At 47.8% G+C, this 24,638-nt stretch overlaps 1 protein-coding gene across 1 annotated transcript in view; it reads right to left on the bottom strand.

The window, feature by feature from the left end:
* Positions 1 to 24,638, bottom strand: part of hpse2 (heparanase 2) — a 385,546-nt gene that overhangs the window by 109,795 nt on the left and 251,113 nt on the right. Inside the window, exon 7 of the mRNA XM_085994280.1 lies at positions 9,569 to 9,662. Coding sequence (XP_085850406.1) covers positions 9,569 to 9,662 — 94 coding nt within the window. The remainder of the gene's footprint in view (positions 1 to 9,568; positions 9,663 to 24,638) is intronic.

The following is a 24,638-nucleotide window of genomic DNA, read 5'->3' as shown; positions in this document are numbered from 1 at the left end:
TGTCACCTCTCAATCTTCTTTTTTTAAGGAGGACTTGTTCCTATAACTTGCTTTTTGAATTACATTCATTACTCTTTGCTGAACCTTCTTCAATTTCTTTCAAATAAAGTGGGTCTGTGTGCGTGTGGGGGGGGGGGTCTGTGTGGGGGGGGATGTTCGGCGTGTGTGTGTGGGTCTGTGTGTGTGTGGGGGTGGGACTGTGGGTGGGAGTGTGTGTGTGTGTGTGTGTGTGTCTGTGTGTGGGGGTGGGACTGTGGGTGGGACTGTGTGTGTGTGTGTGTGGGTCTGTGTGTGGGTCTGTGTGTGTGTGTGTGTGTGTGTGTGTGTGGGGGGGGTGGGACTGTGGGTGGGACTGTGTGTGTGTGTGTGTGTGTGGGGGTGGGACTGTGGGTGGGACTGTGTGTGTGTGTGTGTGTGGGGGTGGGACTGTGGGTGGGACTGTGTGTGTGTGTGTGTGTGGGTCTGTGTGTGTGGGTCTGTGTGTGGGTCTGTGTGTGGGTTTGTGTGTGTGTGTTTGGGTGGGTCTGTGTGTGTGGGTGGGTCTGTGTGTGTGTGTTTGGGTGGGTCTGTCTGTGTGTGTGGGTCTGTGTGTGTGTGTTTGGGTGGGTCTGTGTGTGTGTGTGTGGGTGGGTCTGTGTGTGTGTGTGTGTCTGTGTGTGGGTCTGTGTGTGTGGGTGGGTCTGTGTGTGTGTGTTTGGGTGGGTCTGTGTGTGTGTGTGTGTGGGTGGGTCTGTGTGTGTGGGTCTGTGTGTGTGGGTGGGTCTGTGTGTGTGTGTTTGGGTGGGTCTGTGTGTGTGTGTGTGTGTGTGTGTGTGTGTGTCTGTGTGTGTGTGTTTGGGTGGGTCTGTGTGTGTGTGTGTGGGTGGGTCTGTGTGTGTGTGTGGGTCTGTGTGTGTGGGTGGGTCTGTGTGTGTGTGTTTGGGTGGGTCTGTGTGTGTGTGTGTGTGTGTGTGTGTGGGTCTGTGTGTGTGGGTGGGTCTGTGTGTGTGTGTGTCTGTGTGTGTGGGTCTGTGTGTGTGGGTGGGTCTGTGTGTGTGTGTTTGGGTGGGTCTGTGTGTGTGTGTGTGTGTGTCTGCGTGTGTGTGTTTGGGTGGGTCTGTGTGTGTGTGTGTGGGTGGGTCTGTGTGTGTGTGTGTGGGTGGGTCTGTGTGTGGGTCTGTGTGTGTGGGTGGGTCTGTGTGTGTGTGTTTGGGTGGGTCTGTGTGTGTGTGTTTGGGTGGGTCTGTGTGTGTGTGTGTGGGTGGGTCTCTGTGTGTGTGTGTCTGTGTGTGGGTCTGTGTGTGTGTGTGTGGGTGGGTCTGTGTGTGTGTGTTTGGGTGGGTCTGTGTGTGTGTGTGTGGGTGGGTCTGTGTGTGTGTGTGTCTGTGTGTGGGTCTGTGTGTGTGTGTTTGGGTGGGTCTGTGTGTGTGTGTGTGTGTGTGTGTGTGTCTGTGTGTGTGTGTTTGGGTTGATCTGTGTGTGAGTGTGTTGTAGAAATCCAGAACTCGCTCCCCCCCCACACAAAACGGCTGTGGATGCTGGGACAATTGGAGCTTTCAAGACTGATGATCGATAGATAAGGGAAGCAAGGGATATAGATCAAAGGCAGGTAAATCAGCTGAGGTACAAATCAGCCATCATCTGCTTGAATGGCAGAACAGATTCGAGGGGCTGTATGGCCTACTGCTGTGGTCCATCTATTGTTCTTTCCATTCCCTGGCGTTCCAGGGACTTAAGCTAACTCTAACTGCTGGCTGGGATGGTTTCAGTGCAGCTTTGCCATGCAGAGCCCCAGCCCAAGCCAAGCGGGTGAGCACCATTGAACAGGCAGCCACCGTGGAGCCAGTTGGATTAGTAATTTGGCTCCAGAATATTTTCCATGGTATAGCGGCCCAGGGAGTGGGCAAGCGATGATGTGCTTGCTGCCAGGCCTCAGACAATCAGCTGCTTTTCTGGGATCAGAAGTACTTGCTCCGTATCATGAGTGTAAACCGTAGGGGGGCCAGAACATAGGCCCTGGGAAACTCCATCCAACAGAGCCTGCAGTGCAATCACCAACATTCATCAACATAATTTCAGAATAAGGGGGCACCCATTTAAAACGGAGAGGAGGAGGAATTTCTTCTCTCTGAGGGTCGTGAATCTTTGGAATTCTCTTCCCCAGAGAGCTGTGGAGGCTGGGGCATTGAATATATTTAAGGTGGAGATAGACAGATTTTTGAATGGTAAAGCAGTCAAGGGTTATGGGGAGCGGGCAGGAAAGTGGAGTTGAGGCCAAGATCAGATCAGCCATGATCTCATTGAATGGCGGAGCAGGCTCGAGGGGCCGAATGACCTATTCCTGCTCCTATGTCTTATGGGGGAAAAATTCAGTTGTTTGCGCCTCCCGTTAGCGCCTTAAGAGGGCGCTAATGGGTCGCAAAGCAACTAGCGCCCGGGCGCGGCGATATCTGCACCTCTCGCGAAATTAACTAGACATTTTGCGGCGGCGCTAAACACTACCGCCACGATCTCCTGCGCCGGCAGATTGTGACGTCAGTCGAGTGCGCAACGCCCCGGTAGCGCCCCGGACCGGATATTGAGTGGCGCCCCCTGCCTTACCGCCTGCCGCTAGCAACGACAGGTTGAGGGGAGCGTTTTGCTGTCAGGAAGGGACTGGGGGAGCGCTATTTAAAGACGTCCACTTCCTGCCTTTTTTTGTTGGTGACATTTTTGCACCACGCATTCTGAGAGAGAGAGAGAGACCTCTGGAGAGATTCAACGCTGTGTGAAGGGGTTTTGGGTCCTGAGCAGCACTTTGCAGGTTCATTTTGATTTGCCCTTGTATCGATTTAGAAGAGACTGTGGGGCTGCACTCTGAGCTCTTTCCCTGGTCTCTCCATTGTTCTTTCCAGCAGATTTGATGTACAGGTCTCTCCAGGCCGAGATTCTAGGCTGCAATGAGCAGGATGTGGATGGAGAGTAAGATCGACCCTCCCCTTTAAGAACTGGCCGGCGCCAGTGTGTCTGTGTTCCATTGCTGACTGACATCACATGAGCTTCGCCAGCGCTCTGAGGTAGCGCCTCGCTCCTCGGCCTTAGCGCCTTAAGAGAGGTGTGTAGTGTCTGATTTAGGGCTCCAATCACCTCCAGGGGCGATAGAAGCCAAGTTTGCTGTCGGAGGCGATAATTAGCACCAGGCGCTAAACTTTGCACACCGCCAATAATGGCGCCCCAAACGGGGCGATACTGAATTTTTGCCCCTTAGAACCCAAGCCTTGGCACCACCAGACCATGGCCTCCTGATTTACCTCACCCTCTCCTTGGTGGTGTTCTGAAACCACGGCCCTTGGCCCATCAGCTCGGTCTCTTGACGAGCACAAAGCTCCCATCCGCCGCGCACGTTTGGAGCTACTGTTTTGGCTGCTTTGTTTAGTAGTCCAGCTGAGAAAAACCAGAAGCCCCTCAAATCCAGGAGGCGAGTCCGTCCAAACGACGGGCAGCTTGACGATTGGGAAGTGAGACTCCGTTTGTTTAGTTTGAAGTCAAGTGCTAAGTCACTTGAGGCCCTGAGCAGTCAGTACGTACTGTTCACCAATAAACACTGCCGCCTTGAGCCAGCCACAGATCAACTTGTTTTGACTGTTTCTCTTCGCACTACATTCTTAGCCACAGCAGGACACTTCTATTACATCAGATGTCCTGCGGTAACTGTTGAAGAACAAGGGATTCTTTTCTTTAAAAGTTTCTTTCGAAGCCATGCCACTGAATTCTTAGGCAGTGTAAACCTGTTTTTAAAACTCCCCAATTTCTATAAAGCCTTGGCATGCTCCAATGAAAAAAGCCTTGTGTTTATATCGCACCCTCAGAACAAGGCTGTGCTGCTGCCCGCAAACCTGGCTCCTTTGCCCAATATTACCAGTACGATAGCAAAATACTGCAGATGCTGGAAATCCGAAATAACAACAGAAAATGCTGGAAAAACTCAGCAGGCCAGGCAACATCTAGTATACTGTATTTGCTGCTCACGATGCGGTCTCCTCTCCATTGGGGAGACCAAACGCAGATTGGGTGACCGCTTTGTGGAACACCTCCGTTCAGTCCGTAAGGGTGACCCCGAGCTTCCGGTCGCCTGTCATTTTAATTCACCGCTCCACTCCCACTCTGATCTCTCTGTCCTCGGCCTCTTGTATTGTTCCACGGAAACTCAACGTAAACTCGAGGAACAGCACCTCATCTTCCGATTAGGCACTTTACAGCCTTCCGGACTCAATATCAAGTTCAACAATTTCAGATCATAACCTCGGCCCCCATTACATTTTTACTTATATTTTTTATCCACACCTTTGTTTTGGCCTTCCCCCCCCACCCCCCCACTTCTTTTTTTTTCTCTCCCACATGGCAGCTGTCTCCCATTCTGCCAGCGCATTTCACACCTAATCTAGAGCTGTCTTTTGTCTCCACTAGTCCTATCACCATCTCGTCTCGTTTTGAATACCTCTTAATGTCTCTTCTCTTTTGTTCTCTCCCAGCCTGGCCTCTTAATCTATTTCATTCCCTGTGCCTCTTTAGTCTTGATAAAGGGTTTTGACCCGAAACGTTGACTCTAATTTCTCTCCACGGATGTTGCCTGGCCTGCTGAGTTTTTCCAGCATTTTCTGTTGTTATTTCCAATATTACCAGTGCCTGACTGTTCCTGTCTTGCCCCAATGCACTGCTCTACCCAACCTTCCTTCTCCCTGTTTCCTCGCTGCATTGAATTCAAGATTCACTGTCTCATCCCCTGTTCGTTCATTTCCAGCACTTCAAAACTGTGCAGCTCCTTCCCACGCTTCTGTTTGCTACAATCTACAGGCTTTCAAAATCTGTTTTTCCTGTTATGCAAAAATCTAGGCTGACATTCCCAGTGCAGTACTGAGGGGGCGCTGCACTGTCGGAGGTGCCGTCTTTCGGATAAGACATTAAACCGAGGCCCCGTCTGCTCTCCCAGGTGGACGTAAAAGATCGCGAGGCACTATTTTGAAGAAGAGCAGGGGAGTTCTCTCCGGTGTCCTGGGGCCAATATTTATCCCTCAATCAACATCACAAAAACAGATTATCTGGTCATTATCACATTGCTGTTTGCGGGAGCTTGCTGTGCACAAATTGGCTGCTGTGTTTCCTACATTACAACAGTGACTACACTTCAAAAATACTTCATTGGCTGTAAAGCGCTTTGGGATGTCCTGAGGTGGTGAAAGTTGCTATAGAAATGTAAGTCTTTCTTAGCGTCATCTAACCACTGTCTCTTGCTTTACCTTTTCTCCCCTCCAACTGTTTTCAGCCTTATTGGTGTCCTGCACTATGGGCCTTGGCTCTTCACCCGGGTTTTTCAATTAAGAATGCAATCTCTGGTAAAAAAAAACTGAACTCCTCGGGGTGATTGTTGTGAAAAGCAACTTGCTTCCACTTTGTACATCATTGGGACTGAGTAGAGGGAGCTTGACTTTGCCGTGCACGTTTCATTAAGGTGAAACCTCGCCTCCTGTTCAGGACTGCAGCTGCGTCTGGGCTCTGTTCCACTGTTGTATCGTATCATTGTAAACAATGCGCGCGCAGCGTATGGGAGCAGATAGCAACATGAGCACTTAGCGCACAAGTAAGGCCAGGCTGCATCAGGTCTTCAAACCAACAGTAGGAAAATGCTTCAAGGGTCACTTGTCACTCAGTGTGATGGGCATCTTTGTTCTCATCAAGGAGAGAGGTATCAGTGTTGGGGAATAGAACACTTTCCCTTCGTAGAAGGCCAGATTCACTTCAGGTCAGGCATTGCATGGCTAGAGAACAGAGTGAAGATTCCACAACTCTGTTTCAGCAATGTGCCTCAGTTCCAACCTCAAAAGAGCCCTCCCTACTCCACCCTTGTGACATCGGCACCATGTAATCTGACAGTCTTTGAACGTGCTGGCGCCTCCCAAATCCGTGCCCATCTTTCATGTTTGAATCCCTCCAATCCGGTTTCCGCCCCTGCCACAGTATCGAAACGGCTCTCATCAAAGTCGCAAATGACATCCTTTGTGACTGTGACTGCGGTAAACTATCCCTCCTCGTCCTTCTCGGCCTGTCTGCAGCCTTTGACACGGTTGACCACTCCATCCTCCTCCAACGCCTCTCCACCATCGTCCAGCTGGGTGGGACTGCACTTGCCTGGTTCCATTCTTATCTATCCAGTCGTAGCCAGAGAATCACCTGCAATGGCTTCTCTTCCTGCTCCCGTACCGTTACCACTGGAGTCCCCCAAGGATCTATCCTTGGCCCCCCTCCTATTTCTCATCTACATGCTGCCCCTCGGTGACATCATCCGAAAACACGTCAGGTTCCACATGTACGCTGACGACTCCCAGCTCTACCTCACCACCAGCTCTCTCGACCCCTCCACTGTCTCTAAATTGTCTGAATGCTTGTCTGACATCCAGTACTGGATGAGCAGAAATTTCCTCCAACTAAATATTGGGAAGACCGAAGCCATTGTATTCGATCCCCGCCACAAACTCTGTTCCCTAGCCACCGACTCCTTCGCACTTCCTGGCAACTGTCTGAGGCTGAACCAGACTGTTCGCAACCTTGGTGGCGTATTTGACCACAAGATGAGCTTCCGACCACATATCTGTGCCATAACTAAGATCACCTATTTCCACCTTCGTAACAACGCCCGACTCCAGCCCTGCCTTAGCTCATCTGCTGCTGAAACCCTCATCTATGCCTGTGTTACCTCGAGACTTCACTATTCCAATGCGCCCATCACCCCCTGTGCTCGCTGAGCTACATTGGCTCCTGGTTAAGTAACGCCTCGATTTCAAAACCCTCCATGCCCTCACCACCGTGCCCCCCGCCCCCATCTCTGAAACCTCCTCCAGCCCCACAATCGCCCGAGATCTCGTCACTCCTCTAAATTTGGCCTCTTGCACATCTCCGATTTTAATCGCTCCACCATCGGTGGCCGTGCCTTCAGCTGCCTAGGCCCTAAGCTCTGGAATTCCCTCCCTAAACCTCTCCACCTCTCTTTCTTCTTTTAAGACGCTCCTTAAAACCTACCAAGCTTTTGGTCACCTGCCCTAATATCGCCTTCTGTGGCTCGGTGTCAAATTTTGTTTGATAATCGCTCCTGTGAAGCGCCTTGGGAGGCTTTACAACATTAAAGGCGCTATATAAATACAAATTGTTGTTGTTGCACTTAGATATTTACATATAGGGGCAAAGAGAAGAAAAAAAGGCCAAGTCAAAATAAACTGCAGCCGTGTGCGATTATTGATTATGCTTTAAGTGGTCATGGACCTTGCTATTTGGGGTGGATGCAAAGTTGAAGCCTGATGCTTCCCAACAGGAAGGGCTGGGGGAGTCAGTGGGGGAGCAGACTCCCCTGTGTGTACCGTAGCATTAATTGAGTTACAAGGAAATGGCAGCGCGACTGACCAATAGAGGGGGCTGCAGTCAGTTTCTCAGTAACTGCAGCACTTGGGCTGCAGCCTGTAGAACTGCTTCCATTCACCCTAATATTGAAATTCGGGTCCCCACGGGTGAGTACGCACGGGGTACTCTGCCGTAGGCCCAACGAAAGTGCCGGTTTCGTGCATGCACTGCGCATGTGCGGGAAACCGGAACTTCCGTTCCCTTAAAGGAAGGGGTTCACAGGTCGAACGCGTGCGCCGGAGAGGCAGCGCGTACGCCTGGAACTTCCGTTTTTTTTTCCAGGTTTCTCCGGGAGGGTAAGTCTGCAGCAGTTACACTTTTAAAAAGCAGGCGCAAGGCCTGCTTTTAACAAGGTAAGTGGTGAATTAATTAAAATTAAAACATTTTTTCCACAGGTTTATTATTTTTAAATACTTTAAAGAAAGGTAAGTTTATTTTTTAGTCCCGTTAGAAAATGTAATTAATTTTTTCAAAAATTTAAATTATTGTTTAAAATAGTTATTTTATGTAATTTATAGTTATTTTAAAAATGTGATTTAAAAAAAAAAATTTATTTGAAGTTTTAGTGATGTTTTGGGGCTTACAGTATTTATAGATTTGACAGGTCTTCCTGTCAAATTTATGAATGGAGATTCCCTGCTACCATTGGCTCTCCATGGCCCACGTGATCCCAGGGGACGCATCGAACTAACTGCGCCCCTGGGATACACAAGTACTGCGCGCCGGCAGTTGGAGGAGGCCCAGGATCGGAATCCCACGCGGGCCCACAGCTCAACGGCCGGCGCGCTAGGTAAGTGCAGGTCGGGGGCTTGCACCCGCGGGAAGCCTCCGACCCGAATTTCTGGGCCATTACAGCGTGTGATCCGAAATACTAAAATATTTTACCCTGAATAACACAGAGCCATATACAGGGTGTTGGGGGAGACCCTCGCTCTCGTGAAGCTTTCCTTCCATTATTACAAACAGCTCCTCATCTTACGTAAAACACCGCAATATTACAGGATCGCAGCTGGAGTGTGAAGCACTGGGCTACGGCGCAACTAAGGGGTAGGGACATCGCGAGGGGAAAGAAGCAAAGCTTCAGGCTGATCGCTGGTCTCAGGGGATGAGGCTGTCACGGACTCGATGGGCCGAATGACCTCCTTCTGTGCCGTTATAACTCGATGACTATTGTTCCCTGCAGTTACATCTTAGACTCCAGAGACTTGAACACAAAAATCTAGGCTGACACTCCAGTGCAGTACTGAGGGAGCGCTGCACTGGTGCTGTCTTTCGGATGAAACGTTAAACCGAGGCCCCGTCCGCTCTCTCAGGTGGATGTAAAAGATCCCATGGCACTATTTCGAAGAAGAGCAGGGGAGTTCTCCTCGGTGTCCTGGGGCCAATATTTATCCCTCAATCAACATCACTAAAAACAGATTATCTGGTCATTATCACATTGCTGATTGTGGGAGCTTGCTGTGTGCAAATTGGCTGCCGCGTTTCCCACATTACAACAGTGACTACACTTCAAAAAGTACTTCATTGGCTGCGAAGTGCTTTGGGACGTCCTGTGGTCATGAAAGGCGCTACATAAATGCAAGTCTTGTGCTTTTTGATTTAGGGCTCCACCAGTTAGTTCTCTCACGCTCAGCAGCAAAGAGCAATCCTGTGAGTCCTTGCACCCTCTGAACATTGATTGATAGACCCAATTATCAGGTGACGGTGCTGCTGTGATCAACTCACTGAATGACATGAGACCTCTTGTGTTATCCTAACTTTTGGATAATGCATCAATAAAAACTACCAGGCTAGGTGACTTAGGCTCAAACTACAAATCAGGTTTATTAAAAGTAAAATCAGTGGTGGAGAAATCAACACGGCAAATTTAATTTGATTACAGAAGTTTTGACTGGGAATCCCCATGGGTAGAAAGATATAAACCACACAACACATTCTTAACTCTCCTGGCTGTATTAATTCTCGACAAGAATCTGTAACATGGCTTGGATGTGAGGTGTTGACAACCAGTGTCAGAAATTCATGCAGCCTTCCTCCCCCCTCCCCCACCCGCCACCCCGACCTCCACACATCTTCAGCTTAGGAGGCTGGTTGCAATGTCACTCGGATTCATTGCTCTTTCGCTGCTACTCAGTGTCTAAGTTAACCAGCAGAAACTCACCCGGTGTACCTTGGCAATCTGATCTGAGAGAGTGTCCAGGAGACGGGTTTTCATAAAGTCAGCCACCTTTGCCATTTGATTGTCAATGTAGTAACTGCAACAGACATACAGCACAACACATTAGTAGGGCAAGTGACTGGCCTTCGTTCAGAAATGCTCAGAAACCTGACATTTTCACTGCCTCCAAGGCGTTTTAAAACAAAGCTGTGGTAGCTGGGCATTAAGTCATTCTACAAGAGCTAGGTGTAGGACTCATGTGCTACACCATCTTCTTTCCCTTTGTAGTAGTTAAATGCTTGTCAAAACTGTCACATTTCTTGATGACCTTTCCTTCTATCTTGGGAGCCATGCAGAAAGATTGTCATAATTAAAGGCGCGCTACAGACAATGCCCATTGCAAGGATTCCCAAATAATGAAGGAGCTGTAGACCACTGAAGGTCACGCTGTACCGCTGCTATGTTTAGCTTTGTATTTCATTTCCATTAGCAATTCTTTTGACAGGAATTGAAAAGTGTATCAATTGAGCATTCTCTTGTGCCACTGTGGGTAGCACTCTTGCCTCTGAGTCAGAAGGTCGTGGGTTCAAGTACCCACTCCAGAGAATTGAGCACAAAAATCTAGGCTGACACTCCCAGTGCTGCACTGTCAGAGGTGCCGTCTTTCGGATGAGACGTTAAACCTAGGCCCCGTCTGCCCTCTCAGGTGGGCGTAAAGGATCCCACGGCCACTAATTTTGGAGAAAAGCAGAGCTCTCCCGGTATCCTGGCCAACATTTATCCCTCAACCAACACCTAAAAACCAGATGATCTGGTCATTTATTTCATTGCTGTTTGTGGGAGCTTGCTGTGCACCAATTGGCTGCCGTATTTCACTGAGGTCATGAAAGGCGCTATATAAATGCAAGTCTTTCTTTCTTAAAGAGCTGAATCCATCAGTGGTTACACTAAAAACTAACTGATTAAACCCTCTTGTTGAATTCTAAACCCAATTTGTTTCCTTCTGTGCAATTCTGACCATTTTCTATTGGCTATTGGGTATAGCGAAGACATGGGGAGAATTAAGTAATGTGTTTTGTTTCCTTTCTTACTTTAACTAAGTACGGCTTCTAACACGTGAGATCCATAGCTCGCTGAGACCAATCCTATGCAATGCTGAATCGAGCCACACTACCAATAGATTGTTGATGTTTAGTGAGATACTGTAGGAAGGATTAACTCTTCCAATGCTGTGGACAAATGAGCCCTTCCAAATGTGCTCAGGATCCAAGGGCTTTACATCGATTATTTGACAATAGTTTTCACATAGACATAGATTACGTAGAGTGCACAGCACAGAAACAGGCCATTCGGCCCAACTGGTCTATGCTGGTGTTTATGCTCCACACGAGCCTCCTCCCACCCAACTTAATCTCACCCTATCAGCATATCCTTCCAGACTTTGAAAACCTATTTTTGGTGAATCTGTTCCCTGAAAATGAATGTTTGAAAACTAAGAGCTAAAAAGTGAGTAATCAACAGGTTAGGAAAGACACAATGAGCTCGATTTTCCAAGCCCCGAGGAGGCGGGTTTGGAGGCGGGAGTGGGGGGAAAATTGCAGAATCGGGGGGCAGGAACCCATCCTGCCCCCAACCCGCCTCCGTGCCAATGTCCCAGGAGGCGGGTACTCGACCTGCGCTGGGAGCCGCCTCCCCGAGGCGGGAAGGGGATTAGTGCCAATTAACTGCCTGTTAACAGGCAGTTTTTTGCCTCATCCCTATTTTGAGCCCTGAAGTGTGGGCTGTCCGACGGCTCCGAACCACGCCAAGTTAGCGAGGCGGACCATTGGTCTGCAGGGGTTGGAGGGGTCGAGATGTCCGTTGTGCAGGTGAGTGATGGGTGCATGTGTGCAGAGGTAAGTGTGTGAGGTAAGTGTAAAGTGTTTTAATAAGTTTTACTTACCTTTACTTTCTCCTGCAGGCTTCCTCCCTTCAGTTCTCGGGAGTCCCTCAGCTCACCAGCACAGAAAGCAGAATGGCCGCTGAACTGTCAAAAGCTGCAGCCTCTGCTTTCTGGTCTGGAGAGATCGCTAACTGAGTCTGAGTAGAAGGACTCAAGTTAGAAGACAGATTGTCAGTGTTTGACAGCTTCACAGAGCTTTGGCAGAGATTTGGCAGATGGAATACAATACTGGAAAGTGTGAGGTTATGCACTTTGGCAGGAAAAATCGTAGAGCAAGTTATTATCTTAATGGCAAGAAACTTGAAAGTACTGAAGTACAAAGGGATCTGGGGGTCCTGGTGCACGAAACTCAAAAGGTTAGTATGCAGGTGCAGCAAGTGATTAAGAAGGCCAATGGAATGTTGGCTTTCATTGCTAGGGGGATAGAATATAAAAATAGGGAGGTATTGCTTCAGTTGTACAAGGTATTGGTGAGACCGCACCTGGAATACTGCATACAGTTTTGGTGTCCATACTTAAGAAAGGACATACTTGCTCTCGAGTCAGTACAAAGAAGGTTCACTCGATTAATCCCGGGGATGAGGGGATGGACATATGAGGAGAGGTTGAGTAGATTGGGACTCTACTCATTGGAGTTCAGAAGAATGAGAGGCGATCTTATTGAAACATATAAGATTATGAAGGGGTTGGATCGGGTGGATGCAGGGAGGATGTTCCAGATGATGGGTGAAACTAGGACTAGGGGGCATAGTCTTAGAATAAGGGGCTGCTCTTTCAAAACTGAGATGAGGAGGAACTACTTCACTCAGAGGGTGGTAGGTCCATGGAATATGCTGCCCCAAAAAGCTGTCGAAGCTACATCATTACATAAATTTAAAACAGAAATAGACAGTTTCCTAGTAGAAAAGGGAATTAAGGGTTACGGGGAGCGGGCAGGAATTTGGACATGAGTCTAGGTTCGGATCGGTCATGGCCCTGTGGGTAGTGGAGCGGGCCCAGGGGCCGTGTAGCCTGATCCTGCTCCTGTTTTCGTGTGTCTAATGCTGTTAGATTCAGGAGATAGTCCTGTCATAGTGGATTGGCGGTTAGGATCAGATCAGCCATGATCTTATTGAATGGCGGAGCAGGCTCGAGGGGCCAATTGGCCTACTCCTGCTCCTATTTCTTATGTTCTTATGTTCAAACGTTGATTTTTCATCTGTCAAAAGCTCTTGACAGATGAAATGTCAATCGCTGACGTCGCCAGTAACCAGGTGTCCCTTAATTGGCCTGCTGAGCCCGCTGGGCGGGCCTAACAAGGGAAAATAGCGTGGGTTGGCCACAAGTTGATGGAGGCGGGACTACAACCCAAAAAGTGGGAGTCCCGCCTCCAAAAGCTCCCCATTGACAAAATCGAGCAAATGGGTTCGACTGGGTAGGGGAAAAAAGAAAAATTAAAATTAAAGTTAAAAGATAAAAATAGTGCTACCGGAGACTGGAATAGTACAGAGACAACAGAGTGAGCAAAATTAAATGCTTACATCTTTTTATTTGCAATTAAAATAGTGTTTTAAGTGTATGGCCGGAATTTTCGGTACCTGGGCGGGTTGGGTGCGGGCAGTCGCCATGGCGGGTCGCGACCCCGTTCTTCATTCCATCCCGCTCGAGATCGACTTTCCCTTAATGGCGCCTATTAAGGCAGCCCTGCGCGTTACCCGGCCCTACTAAATGGTGCGGGTCTGATGACGTCGATGACGCATCTTCAGCCGGGATATTTAAAGGAGCCATGGCCACATTGCATTTGAAGGTTCGTCTAGGAGTGTGCAGGCAGCACACTGCACCGCTGGAGTGTTGGAAAGACTGGCAACCATGCCTGCACTGAGACTGAGGGCCGCACCCAGGTTCTCAGGTGACTCCCTCCCTATACTTGTGGAGGGAGTCACATCACGCAGGGAGGTCCTCTTCCCTTCCGATGGGCGGAAGAGACCTCCCCAGCAGACCAACGCAGCCTGGCTCCAAATAGCAGAGGAGGTCAACAGCACGGATGTTGTCAGGAGGACCTGGGTGCCATGCCGGAAACATTTCAATGATCTCATTAGATCAGGAAAGGTGAGTGCAGAACCACACTCAACCTCATCCTGCTGTGCCTCTCATCGCATCTCCATCACTCTGCCTCCCCAACCCTACTCCTGCACATCACTACTCACACCAACTTACTTTGCACGTCTGCCCATTCCTCTCTATCTACATTATCACTTCCCCATCTGACTAACCACCCCTCACATTCACCCTCATCCTAATGCAATCATACCAACTAACAACACACAAGGAGGCCACTTGGCATTGCCACCCACTCCATCAGTCGGCCTCTAAAGATGTAACCCATCCATTCCTTATACTCATTCCAACACTCTCACTTAACCTTCTCTTCTTTCCCTCCATGCAAGAGAAAAGAGCCCACAATAAGAGGGAGAGGGAGAGAACCAGAGGTGGCACTCCATTATTGGCCACCTTAACAGCAGCAGAGGAGGTCGCCATGGAAGTGTCATGGAGTTGCAGAGCAGCTGGAGGTGGGATATGGAGAGAGGGGGACATCTCAGCAATCTGGTGACAGAATTACATCTCATACAGCCACATGGCATACAGCAGTCACTCAAATGGGGACTGATGTCAGCAGCCAGTGAATGTTCATCATGTGCAAAATGGTATCTGTACCCATCCTTGATATGACTTATCTAACATCTTTTTACTGTCCCACAGGTCCATCAAGAGCCCCCCCCCCCACTCCACTGTCCAGGAGGAAGAGGAAGATGACTCCTCAGAGGAGCCTCCAGCCTCTGAGATGGCACCGTCACCAGACATAAGTGCACCCGGCACCAGTGCAGATACACACACCTCGGTGGGTGCCACCTGGTGTTTCACAAGTCACAAGTGAGCAAGAGCAGATGGTGGAGACAGGGACAGCAGTGGAGACTCCTCGCCGGAGGGCGCAGGACGCTCCCAGCTCTGCTCAGCTGCATGCAGACGCTGAGCCTCGGGGACCATCCAGAAAGAGTGTGTCATAAATCTTATCATCGAGAAACTACCTATGAAATAACACTGGACGGCCAGCTGGTGGCGCCGTCTAAGGAGTATAAATACTCGGGCGTTGGCCCCAGCTTGCCAGGGACATTTTGTAAAGACAAGGAGCTAGTGGATACAACTAGACTTCCATGTTCTGAAACAAGTTGATTAAAGCCTTGCTTTATGCAGGCTCCAAAACCCAGAGGACGTCCGCCAAGAGTGTCTAAGCAGTTGCAGCAGGGAAATGAGCAGGCTGCCTCTACCTCTGCTGAAGCCACAGGGGTAGCACCTCAAAGCAGCACGCATAAGAGAAAGATGACACACAAGTAGATGCACAAGGGTAAGCACTTGGGTGTTTTAAAAACTGTTTGTGTGAAGTTTGTTAATGTGATGTCACAGATAAAAATTCTTATTTTCACCACTTTCTGGTCATGACAATTGTGTCTGCAACTTTGGAAGTGGCTTAGTGAGTTGGAATGAATGGTGAGACATAACGTTACCTCCAGCAGTGGTGGTCAGTGTGAAAGGAATGGCTTGGTCATTGTAGGGATGCTTTATGTTGTTGCTGTGGGGTGGTACCAACCTGGCGCAGCATGTGGCAGCCATATGGGTGTAATGTGTAAAGTTAAGTAAATCTGGCCTCCCGGGCAGCAAGGTGCTCAGGTGCTGGTGGGATCTGGATCTCAGGTTCCTCCAGCTCCTCCTCATCTTCCAGCTGATGCTCCTCCTCCTGCTCCTCCTCCTCTGAAGAGGCTGTGCATTCAGTGCCTTGCTCCTCATGCAGCGCTAATCCTCACTGCTGCACTATGTTTCTAGAGCACAGCAGACCACAACGATTCTGGATACCCTGGCTGGTACGTACTGAAGGGCTCCTCCAGATCTGTCAAGGCAACTGAAGCGCATTTTCAGCATGCCTATTGTCTGCTCTGAAACATCTGGTGGAAATGTGGCTTTCATTATATCGCTCCTCGGCCTCAGTACGTGGTCTCCTTAAGGGTGTCATGAGCCACGTCTTCAGTGGCTGCCCCTTGTCTCCAAGCAGCCAGCCGGAAAGTCTATTTAGAGGAGTGAAGAGCTGAGGGAGGGTGGACTGGTGCAGGACAAAAGAGTCATGGCAGCGACAGGGAATTTGGTGCACACATGCATGATGATCTTCCTATGGTTGGAGACGAGCTGCACATTGAGGGAGTGGAAGCCTTTGCGGTTGACAAAGACTCCTGGGTGATGATGGGGTGCCCTGATGGTCACATGTGTGCAGTTGATGATGCCTTCCACCCATGGGAAGCCAGCCAGAGTGGCAAAGCCCGCTCAGTAACACTGGCTTCATCAGTGGCAAAGTTGATATCATTGGCTGACTTGTCAAACAAGGCATCGATGACCTGTGTGATGCATCTGTGGGCAGCCGACTGCGAGATGCAGCAACCGTCTGCTGCAGATCCCTGGAAGGAGCCTGAGGCGAAGAAGTTGAGGGTGCTGGTGACTTTGACAGCAACTGGTAAGGCATATCCACCAGGGCCTGTGAGCTGCAGGTCTTGCTCCAGCAATGTGCAAATGTCTGCGATGACCTGGCGTGATAACCTGAGCCTCCTTTGGCACTGCTGCTTGGTCATGTTGAGGAAGCAATCCTCTGCCTGTATACCCTGTGTTGGGGGTATCGCCTCCGGCGCGGTGCAGCCCTGCGCTGATGCCCTCTGTCCTGTGCAGCATCAGGTTGGTGAGGAGAACGTTGGTGATGTTGTTGTTGGTGCTGCTGGTGTTGGGGCTCATCGAGATCTGATTCTGAGGACCAAGGTGAGACAGTATAAATGGCACCGATGCTTATGTAATAGATGGCAGGTCAAGTAGAGATGACAGAAGCAATCTGTCAATGGTGTGATAGGTGGTACCAATGAGGTGACAGTGGATCCCGACTTTGCTGAAAAGACTCCAACCTCTAGAAAGCTAAATCTGTGCTGACAATGCACTCAGCAACAGCATCTGCCTTAGGAAAGTGACCAGGTGTCAGTATTTATTGTGCTTTCCATGCTGTGCACTAATGAGCTGGATCAATGGCCACTGAACTTCTGCCTCAGGTTCACAGACCTGGTTCCCGAGCTGCGTGATTCTCGCGCTCATCCAGGGAAATTTGAAAGGTAGGGCTAAAAAGATTCTTAAGGGTTTGACAAGTACCTAATAATGATCTGAATTAGCTCGGCCGCCTCGGGTCGCTGCCGCACTGGCAAACGCGCCCGAGGGAAACGCCCATGGGGGGGGGGCGGGATGACGGCGGATTACCAACCCACTCCGGCTTATTTCAGATTTCCCTCCCGACCCGCCTCCATTCCCGCCCGCTCGGACGTCAGAAAATTCTGGCCCATATTTTGATCTATAGGGTTAATATTGAAAATACTAAAAGAAAGAACTTGCATTTACATAGCATCTTTCATATCTCCAGGATGTCCCAAAGCACTTCACAGCCAATTGTGGTTAATGTAGTTATATAGGAAAACACAGCAGCCAATTCACACACAGCAGGGGCCTACAAACAGCAATGAGATAAATGACCAGGTAATCTGGTTTAAGTGGTATTGGTTAAGGGAGGAATGTTGACCAGTACATCAGGAGAGCTTCTTTGAATCGTGTCGTGAGATTGTTTACGTCCATTTGAACAGATCTGGTGTAGCCTCGGTTTAACGGCACCTCTGACAATGCAGCACTCCCACAGTACTGCACTGAAATGTCGGCTTAGATTACATGTTCAGCTACATAGCGGGGTTTGAACGCACAACCTTCTGACTCAAAGTCAAGAGTGCTACCAACTGAGCCAAACTGACACTAGATGTGATACTAAAGCTACTCCTTATGTTCGAGTGGCTTTATTGCTGTAATATTAATGTTGACTAAAAGAACGGAAAAGCAACAAAACCAATCAGTTTGAGTAATATAGGAATTTACTGAACCTGTAAAGCAGCCTAATTATATGTAATAAATCTGTGACAATTGATCTACTGTTGATGCTCAGCTACGAGATGTTGCCAGCACATTTAGCAAGTATTAATTAAATGATTTCATATTGTTATTAATCTTCCGATGAGATGTTAACTCAGTTGCCTATTCAGCTGGATGTAGAAGATCTCATGGCACTGTTCAAAAGGGAGTTCTCTCAGTGTCCTGGCCAGTGTTCATCTCTCAGCCAACACCACCAAAACAGACTAACGGGTCATTTGTCTAATTTGCTGTACGTTGGTCCTTCCTAGGTTCAAATTGGTTGTCGTGCTTGCCTACTTAACAACAGTGACTGCACTTCGAAAACAACTCACTGGTTAGTAAGTACTTTGGGGGTTTCCTCAAGAGGTGAAAGGTGCTATACAAATGCAAGTTCTTTCTTTGCTTACTGCATTACAGTGTAAATTCAGCCTTTCCACAGGGAGGTTCTTTTCTTTCTTTATTCATGGGATGTGGGCGTCACTGGCAAGGCCAGCATTTATTGCCCATCGCTAATTGCCCTTGAGAAGGCGGTGGTGAGCCGTCTTCTCGAACCGCTGCAGTCCGTGTGGTGAAGGTACTCCCACAGTGCTGTTAGGGAGGGAGTTCCAGGATTTTGAGCCAGCGGCGATGAAGGATCGGCGATATACTTCCAAGTCAGGATGGTGTGTGACTTGGAGGGGAACTTGCAGGTGGTGGTGTTCCCATGTGCCTGCTGCCCTTGTCCTTCTAGGGGGCAGAGGTCACGGGTTTGGGAGGTGCTGTCGAAGAAGCCTTGGTGAGTTGCTGCAGTGCATCTTGTAGATGGTACACGCTGCAGTCATGGTGCGCCGGTGGTGGAGGGAGTGAATGTTTAATGTTTAAGGTGCACTCAAAGGAAGCATGGGACAGAGAATTGGGGTCCAAATTTGGAGCTGTATCTCCAACTCAATCTCTCTCCCAACGTGGCTTCCCTGCAGCATGTGAATTCTGAATTTACCCTCATATATTAACAGAACATGTTAAAGACACCTAGTAGCAGCATGTGACTACTGCAGCATTTGGGGAATCCAATACTTTGACTCCTGAAGATTGGACATTGGAACCTTCAAGCTTTCAGAGTGCTGGATCTTTGCTTCCAAGGACCTTCGGAGAAATCTTCTAAACTTCTTAACATTTATAACCAATGTGCCAGGCATTCACCAGGCAAAAATCTTCCACTGTTTGAATGCTTTTAGGAATGGTCCAACAAAGGGCTGCAAGCAATAGACTAGAACCTCAGGAGACTACAACGTTGTAGAGATAGATTAATAGAGTATATTTCTGTGCATAGGTTGAGTTCTTCCTTGAATGACCAGTTAACTTGCTGTTTGTGGAACTTTGCTGCACATTGAAGTTATCCACTTTGGTAGGAAAAATAGAAAAGCAGAGTATTTTTTAAATGGTGAGAGATTGGGAAATGTTGGTGTTCAGAGGGACCTGGGTGTCCTTGTACATGAATCACTGAAAGTTAACATGCAGGTACAGCAAGCAATTAGGAAAGCAAATGGTAAGTTGGCCTTTATTACAAGAGGATTTGAGTATAAGAGTAAAGACGTCTTACTGCAATTATATAGGGCCCTGGTGAGACCACACCTGGAGTATTGTGTACAGTTTTGGTCTCCTTACCTAAGGAAGGATATACTTGCCATAGAGGGATGGGGGGGTTGTCCTATGAGGAGAGATTGAGTAGACTAGGCCTATATTCTCTAGAGTTTAGAAGAATGAGAGGTGATCTCATTGAAACATACAAAATTCTTACAGGGCTTGACAGGGTAGATGCTGAACTCTTTGAGCTTCCAGAATCTCCTCAATAGACACTTTCTGCAAGGGAGTATCAGTCTCCCTTTCCAGATCCTGTAAGGGTAACATCAGTCGTTCAAGGGACACAAGCATAGTAGCAGATTTAAACACAGCCAGACTATTACCTTACTAAGTGAACTAGAAGAAAAGTGTGGCATGATCTCAATTTCATCATGACTAATTAAATTGTGCAACACTGAATCTGCATCTGAAGTTATTTCCCAATTCTTCAGGCAATGCAGGACTTGACAGGATGTTTCCCCTGCAGGATGCAGGATGTTTCCCCTGGCTGGGGAGTCTGGAACCAGGGAATCACAGTCTCAGAATAAGGGGTCGGCCATTTAGGACTGAGATGAGGAGAAATTTCTTCACTCAGAGGGTGGTGAATCTTTGGAATTCTCTACCCCAGAGGGCTGTGGATGCTCAGTCGTTGAGTATATTCAAGACAGAGATCGATAGATTTTTGAATATTAAGGGAATCAAGGGATATGGGGATAGTGCAGGAAGGTGGAGTTGAGGTAGAAGATCAGCCATGGTCTTATTGAATGGCGGAGCAGGCTCGAAGGGCCAAATGGCCGACTCCTGCTTGATATGCCATCAATGACTCAAAGACAAGGATTCAACTGAAGGCTTTTAATCACTAAGAACATAGCAGTATAGCAGGTCTTCCCACATTGGGTTCGTCTGGTAGTAAATGACTCATACAGCTCCTGAGACCTTTATATGGCAAAAGACAGGGGCGTAGCCAATACACACAATAGGAACAAAAGGGGGCGGTTCACAATACAAGCAGGTAAAATACAAGCAGGTAAAATACAAGCAGGTAAAACACATGGGTTGATGAAGGCATATTTCATCACACTGCTCCTATTTCTTATGTTCTTATGTTATGTTCTTATAAAATGGCCACCACATTTACCTCATAACAGTGACTATCTTAAAGTAACTCATTGTACACAAAGCACAATGGGAAATTTCTGAGAGACATGATAAGGTGCTATATAAATGCAATTGATTCCTTCCTTTCTTGTCATCGATGGTTTCAATGGCTGAGCTGTTCAACAATGGAATGATATAAGATACAGAAATTCGGAAAGATTTAAATCTGTTTAGTCAACACCACCACAGGCTATTACAAAGTGCTTGCAGCACAGAAACAGGCCATTCAGCCCAACTGGTCTGTGCCGGTGTTTATGCTCCACACGAGCCTCCTCCCACCGCTCTTCATCTCACCCCATCAGCATATCCTTCTATTCCTTTCTCCTTCATGTGTTTATCTAGCTTCCCCTTAAATGCATCTATACTATTCGCCTCAATTACTTCCTGTGGTAACGAGTTCCACATTCTAACCACTCTCTGGGTAAAGAAGTTTCTCCTGAATTCCCTATTGGATTTATTAGTGACTATCTTATACTTGTGGCCCCTAGGTCTGGTCTCGCCCAGAAGTGGACACATGTTCTGTACATCTACCCTATCAAGCCCTTCAATAATACTGAAGATCTCTATCAGGTCATCCCTCAGTCTTATCTTTTCTAGAGAAAAGAGCCCCAGCCTGCTCAAACTTTTCTGATAGGTATAACCTCTCAGTTCTGGTATCATTCTAGTAAATCTTTGTGGCACCTTCTCCAGTGCTTCGATATCCTTTTTAAAATATGGAGACCAGAACACTCCAAGTCTGGTTTAACCAAGGTTCTATACAGGTTTAACATCACTTCTCTGCTTTTCAATTCTATCCCTCTAGAAATAAACCCCAGTGCTTGGTTTGCTTCTTTATGACCTTTTGACCTGTGTCACAACTTTTAGTGATTTGTGTATCTGTGCCCCCAGATCCCTCTGTTCCTCTACCCCATTTAGACTCTTATTTTCCAAGGAGTATGTGGCCTCCTTATTCTTCCTACCAAAATGTACCGCCTCGCCCTTATCTATATTGAAGTTCATTTGGCAATTACACGCCCATTCTGCAAGTTTATTAACATCTTCCTGTACTTTGTCGCGCTCCTCCTCTGTATTAAGTACACCCCCCAATTTAACTGTCAAGAGATTGGCAAGAGCTTCATGGTCTCATGATTGATGCCAACATCAAGTTGGCACTAAGACACAAGCGCTAGAATTCTTCATAAATTTTAGAAAGACTTGTGCTGACAAGTTGTCAAAAACGCATAGTTAAATTGGACAGTTGGCAACTTTACTTGGGTATTTTAACTCCACTATCTTCGACTTTCATCAGGCCTGTCAATTTTGCAGTAGCCAGTTTAGGTATGAATTCCTATGCCTCCCAGCATGTACTGCATTCCTATCGCTTAATGTGACTTTTTCCCTCTTTTGGCTGCTAGTCACGGTGTTGACATGTCTGTTGATGGCTTGTTTATGAATCTTGAAAGACAAGTAAAGGAAGCCTTTACATGTGCCTCAGGAGAAAACTCTTAACCAAAGCAAACCGTTCAGCAGTAAGTGACTGACTAAGAAGTATGAGGCTGGATAGAACGCTGGAAAATGCTCCAGAACTCTGGAAATCAGCAGTAACTCCAACGAGAGCCAGCCACAAGAACCAATTAAACAGTTACCTCTAAAGTTGAGAATGTGCTAATTGAGAAACACCAATCTAAGTGCCTCTAAACCTGTGCACCATTGCCAAGTTTCACAATTAGCCCCACGCCACCTGAAAAGAGGTAGAGATGTCAACATATCGATGGCCCAGAAATTCGGGTCGGGGGCTTCCCGCGGGTGCAAGCCTCCGACCTGCACTTACCTAGCGCGCCGGCCGTTGAGCTGCGGGCCCGCGTGCGATTCCGATCCTGGGTCTGCTCCAACTGCCGGCGCGCAGTGCTTGCGTATCCCAGGGGTATGTTGAATGTTTAAATGTCTTAATCTAAACGTACACTCTCAGGAGCCGCAAGCCTACATTTCGTTGTACTGCACTTGTGCACTAACAATGACAATAAAGTTGATTATGATTATGATTATGATTAGTTCGAAGCGTCCCCTGGGATCACGTGGGCCATGGAGAGCCAATGGTAGCAGAGAATCTGTATTCATAGATTTGACAGGAAGACCTGTCAAATCTATGAATACAATTCAGCCCCAAAACATCACTAAAACTTCATATACAGTTAAAAAAAAAAATCACATTTTTAATTTTTAAAATAACTATAAATTACATAGAATAACTGTAATGTCCGTGTGTAATTGAGACACGGACTGCAGGAGTTGGTTATAACAGGTGTTTACTGAATGGCGACAAAACTGGAACTACTATACAAAGTTACTACACAGGCTTATATACAGGGGTGGTCACTACTGGTACTGCAGTATACAGGGGCTGCAGAATATAGTTCCTTCTTCAAGGTACATACACTACAATTCCTCCCCTTTTAGCTAAACAGTACATAACATTCGATTAATAATTAAATAACATATTTACAATTACAGTTGCTATATACATTAGCTGAAGTTAATCAATTATAATTCAGTCTTTGAGGAGGCTTCCTGATTCTGTCCGGATAACGCCTCTTTGGGGTATCAGGTTCTTCTGGCAAAGTTGATTCGGGATCAACGTCGTTGTTTGGTTCGTCTGCTTCCAATATCACTGATTCTGAGGTAGATGCAATTGGTACTTCGGTTTCATCACCAGGTGTATAGGATCGTGGTGTAGATTTGACGTTTTCCAGTGACTCTAGAATCTGGTCAGCATGGCGTCTTACAATGCTCTCTCCAATGTCCACGGTATACATTAGAGGTCCTTGCCGTGTGCAGATCGTTCCTGGCTGCCATTTCTCTGTGCGGTAGTCCCGGGCCAAAACTGGTTGACCTATCTTGAAACTCCTAGTTGTCCTTTCAATCATATTCTGAAACTGCCTGTTCTCCACATCTCTTCTGATGTTTGGCTTAACCAAATCCAAGCGGCATCTTAGTCTTCGATTGAAGAACATCATGGCTGGAGTTTGGTTGGTAACCGCATGTGTCGCATTCCGGTAGGCAAACAAGAAGTTATCCACCTTGTGTTGTAGGGGTATGTCTTCATTACACATTGCCTTGATAGCCTTCTTGAATGTTTGAACGAACCTCTCAGCCAATCCATTGGTGGCTGGTTGATATGGGGCAGATGTGTAATGCTTAACACCATTGTTCTTTAAGAACCTCCGGAACTCTTCAGACACAAACTGTGGTCCATTGTCAGAGCAAATCTGTTCAGGCAGCCCATTTCTGGCGAATATGGTTCGTAAGACTGTGATAGTTTTTTCTGTGGTGGTTGAGGACATTTTTATTACCTCTGGCCACTTTGAATGTGCATCCACCACAATTAAAAACATCGAGTCCATAAATGGACCAGCAAAATCAATGTGTACCCTTTGCCATGGAGATGAGGGCCACTCCCATGGATGTAGAGGGGCTTGTGGTGGGGCGTTTTGGACCTTCTGGCATCCTGTACAGCTCTTGGTCATCTCTTCGATTTCTCTATCGATTCCCGGCCACCACACAAACGCTCTGGCTAAGTTCTTCATTTTTACCCCTCCCAGATGACCCTCATGAAGCTCATTGAGCACTCTATCCTTCAATTTGGGTGGAATTACTACTCTGGATCCACACATCAAGGTTCCTCGGCACACTGACAGCTGTTCTCTTCTCGGCGAGAATGCTGGCAACAGTGGTTCGCCATGTGCTGGCCATCCCTTCACCATTAAATCATAGACCCTGGAGAGTGTCGGGTCATTTCGTATTTCCTTTTCTATGTTTGCATTCGTCACAGGTAGACATTCGACTATGGTCGAGTGGAATATCTCCACAGGATCCACTGCAGGTGCTTCTTCCACCGTCGACAACGGTAGGCGCGACAATCCATCAGCATTCCCATGCTGTTTAGTTCCTTTGTACTCGATGTCATATTGGTGTGCCCCTAGGAAAAGGGACCACCTCTGTAGCCGTTGTGCTGTCATTATCGGGACGCCCTTCTTACGGTTGAAAATGGAGACAAGAGGTTGATGATCAGTTAGTAGAGTAAATTTCTGTCCATGCAGGTAGTGATTGAACTTCTTCACCCCCCACACCAGGCTGAGGGCCTCTCTGTCAATCTGGGCGTAGTTACGCTCGGCTGCAGTTAACGAGCGTGACGCAAAAGCTATCGGCCTCTCTGAACCATCAAGGGATTTATGTGACAGTACCGCTCCAACGCCGTAGGGAGACACATCACACGCCAGTCTTATCGGTAGTGATGGGTTGTAGTGAGCCAATACTTCTCTTGAAGTGATCAGGCCTTTACACTTCTGAAAGGCCCGCTTACATTCATCGCTCCATTTCCATGCTACT

The sequence above is a fragment of the Somniosus microcephalus genome, chromosome 8, assembly GCF_052327205.1.
Source record: "Somniosus microcephalus isolate GS21.2 chromosome 8, FLI_Smic_1.0, whole genome shotgun sequence".
Classification (NCBI taxonomy): domain Eukaryota; kingdom Metazoa; phylum Chordata; class Chondrichthyes; order Squaliformes; family Somniosidae; genus Somniosus; species Somniosus microcephalus.
The sequence above is the reverse complement of the archived record's forward strand: the minus strand, read 5'-3'. Positions and strand labels throughout refer to the sequence as shown.